At 35.0% G+C, this 1,633-nt stretch overlaps 1 protein-coding gene across 1 annotated transcript in view; it reads left to right on the top strand.

The window, feature by feature from the left end:
• Positions 1-1,107: 1,107 nt before the first annotated feature.
• Positions 1,108-1,633, top strand: part of LOC117930216 (chaperone protein dnaJ 49-like) — a 2,571-nt gene continuing 2,045 nt past the window's right edge. Inside the window, exon 1 of the mRNA XM_034850742.1 lies at positions 1,108-1,627. Coding sequence (XP_034706633.1) covers positions 1,155-1,627 — 473 coding nt within the window. The 5' untranslated portion in view covers positions 1,108-1,154. The remainder of the gene's footprint in view (positions 1,628-1,633) is intronic.

Below are 1,633 nucleotides of genomic sequence, written 5' to 3'. Positions count from 1 at the left end.
TATTTTAGAATTAAAGTTAAAGCCACAGTTGGTGACTACAACTTTGACTACTTTTAAAAATAGTCAAAGTCGTAGTCACCAACTACGGTTTTAAACTTTAAGTTAAAATCGTGGTTGGTGACTACGATTTTGATTGTTTTGAAAAAATAAAACTGTAGTTACCAACTATAGTTTTATGATGTGACAATTTACGTGACATAGACGCATTAGATTGGACATTATTTTGGAAATCGGTTTACTTTATGATTTTTTTTTTTTAAATGTTGCATTTTGGGTCAAAGCTCGGAGAATTATCTTATTGAACATGTTTTCACCCATTTGAATATCGACCATAGAATCAAATCCATCATGTGGACATCTAATAAAGAAGTAGAGATCTATACCAAGTGTAACTTTCAAGTTCACAAGGTCTGTTTGTGCAAAGCTTGAATATAGTAACATAAGCATGCATCTAATATTGTATATTGTATGTAACTTTCAAATTATACATATAAATAGAGTTAAATTGTATAGTATTTTTTTTAAGATCTTTTGGTTGTAATTTAAATTATATTTTTTATCAATAAAATAATAAATTTTATTCAATTTTAATGCAAATAAGAAAATGTCAAATGTTGAACTATTATATAGTTTTCTTTCAATAAACACAAAAAATTTATATATCATTTTTGACCTAAGGATGGATTACATCATTTTATATATTTATCATATTTATATTTCTTCTATATATAATCATCTAATGGTTGTCATCAGTGTTGTTGTGATGCAGTCAATACCCAATGTTCGGTTTCTTATGAAGAGTCCTAAGAGCTTTGTTTATAATTTTTTTTTCTTTGATATATAATTATTACAATTTAATATGATAGAAAAGCCAGGCAAAAAATAGAAATTAATTTTGAAAAGTAATTTGTATTATGTATATATATTTTTTGTTTCTACTATTTTGGAACATTTCTTAATTTCATAGAATCAAACAATTTTGATTATTTTCTATTTTTCAAAACATGTTTCCAAAATTTGAATCATGAGCATGACTTTGAATTAGAAATTTAAAAAGGCGGAGCCAAACAAGGCTTAAAGGTCCGAAACATATCAGACCATATAACTCCCTTAACCTGGCTTTTCGTCTGTAGAGACCTTCCGAGTTCCAAAAAATGGAGCGAGAAAAAGCCCTAACACTTAAAGCTGTGGCAGAGGAAAAGTACAAGCAATCGAAGCTCAAGTCCGCGCTAAAATACGCTAGGAAGGCGCTGCGCCTCTCTCCTGACCTCGACGGTGTCTCGGAGATGATCACCGCCTTCAAGATCCTCAGAGTGGGTGGGAAGCGCTCCGGCGCCGGCGACTCTCCGGACTGGTACAAGATCCTCCAGGTCGAGCCCTTCTCTCATATCAACTCTATCAAGAAGCAGTACAAGAAGCTTGCCCTTGTTTTGCACCCCGACAAGAACCCCTTTGTTGCCTCCGAGGAGGCCTTCAAACTCATTGGCGAAGCCTTTCGATGCCTCTCTGATAAGATTCGCCGGAAGGAGTATGACCTTAAGCTTCGCATCGCGATGCAGTCCGCTGTCGCCGGAGATGGCGGTGGTGGTGCGGCGGAGACGTTTTGGACGGCGTGTTCGACGTGCAGGTTGTT

The sequence above is a fragment of the Vitis riparia genome, chromosome 2 (assembly GCF_004353265.1).
Source record: "Vitis riparia cultivar Riparia Gloire de Montpellier isolate 1030 chromosome 2, EGFV_Vit.rip_1.0, whole genome shotgun sequence".
NCBI classification, from domain to species: Eukaryota; Viridiplantae; Streptophyta; class Magnoliopsida; order Vitales; family Vitaceae; genus Vitis; species Vitis riparia.
This window is presented reverse-complemented; position numbering and strand designations above follow the sequence as displayed.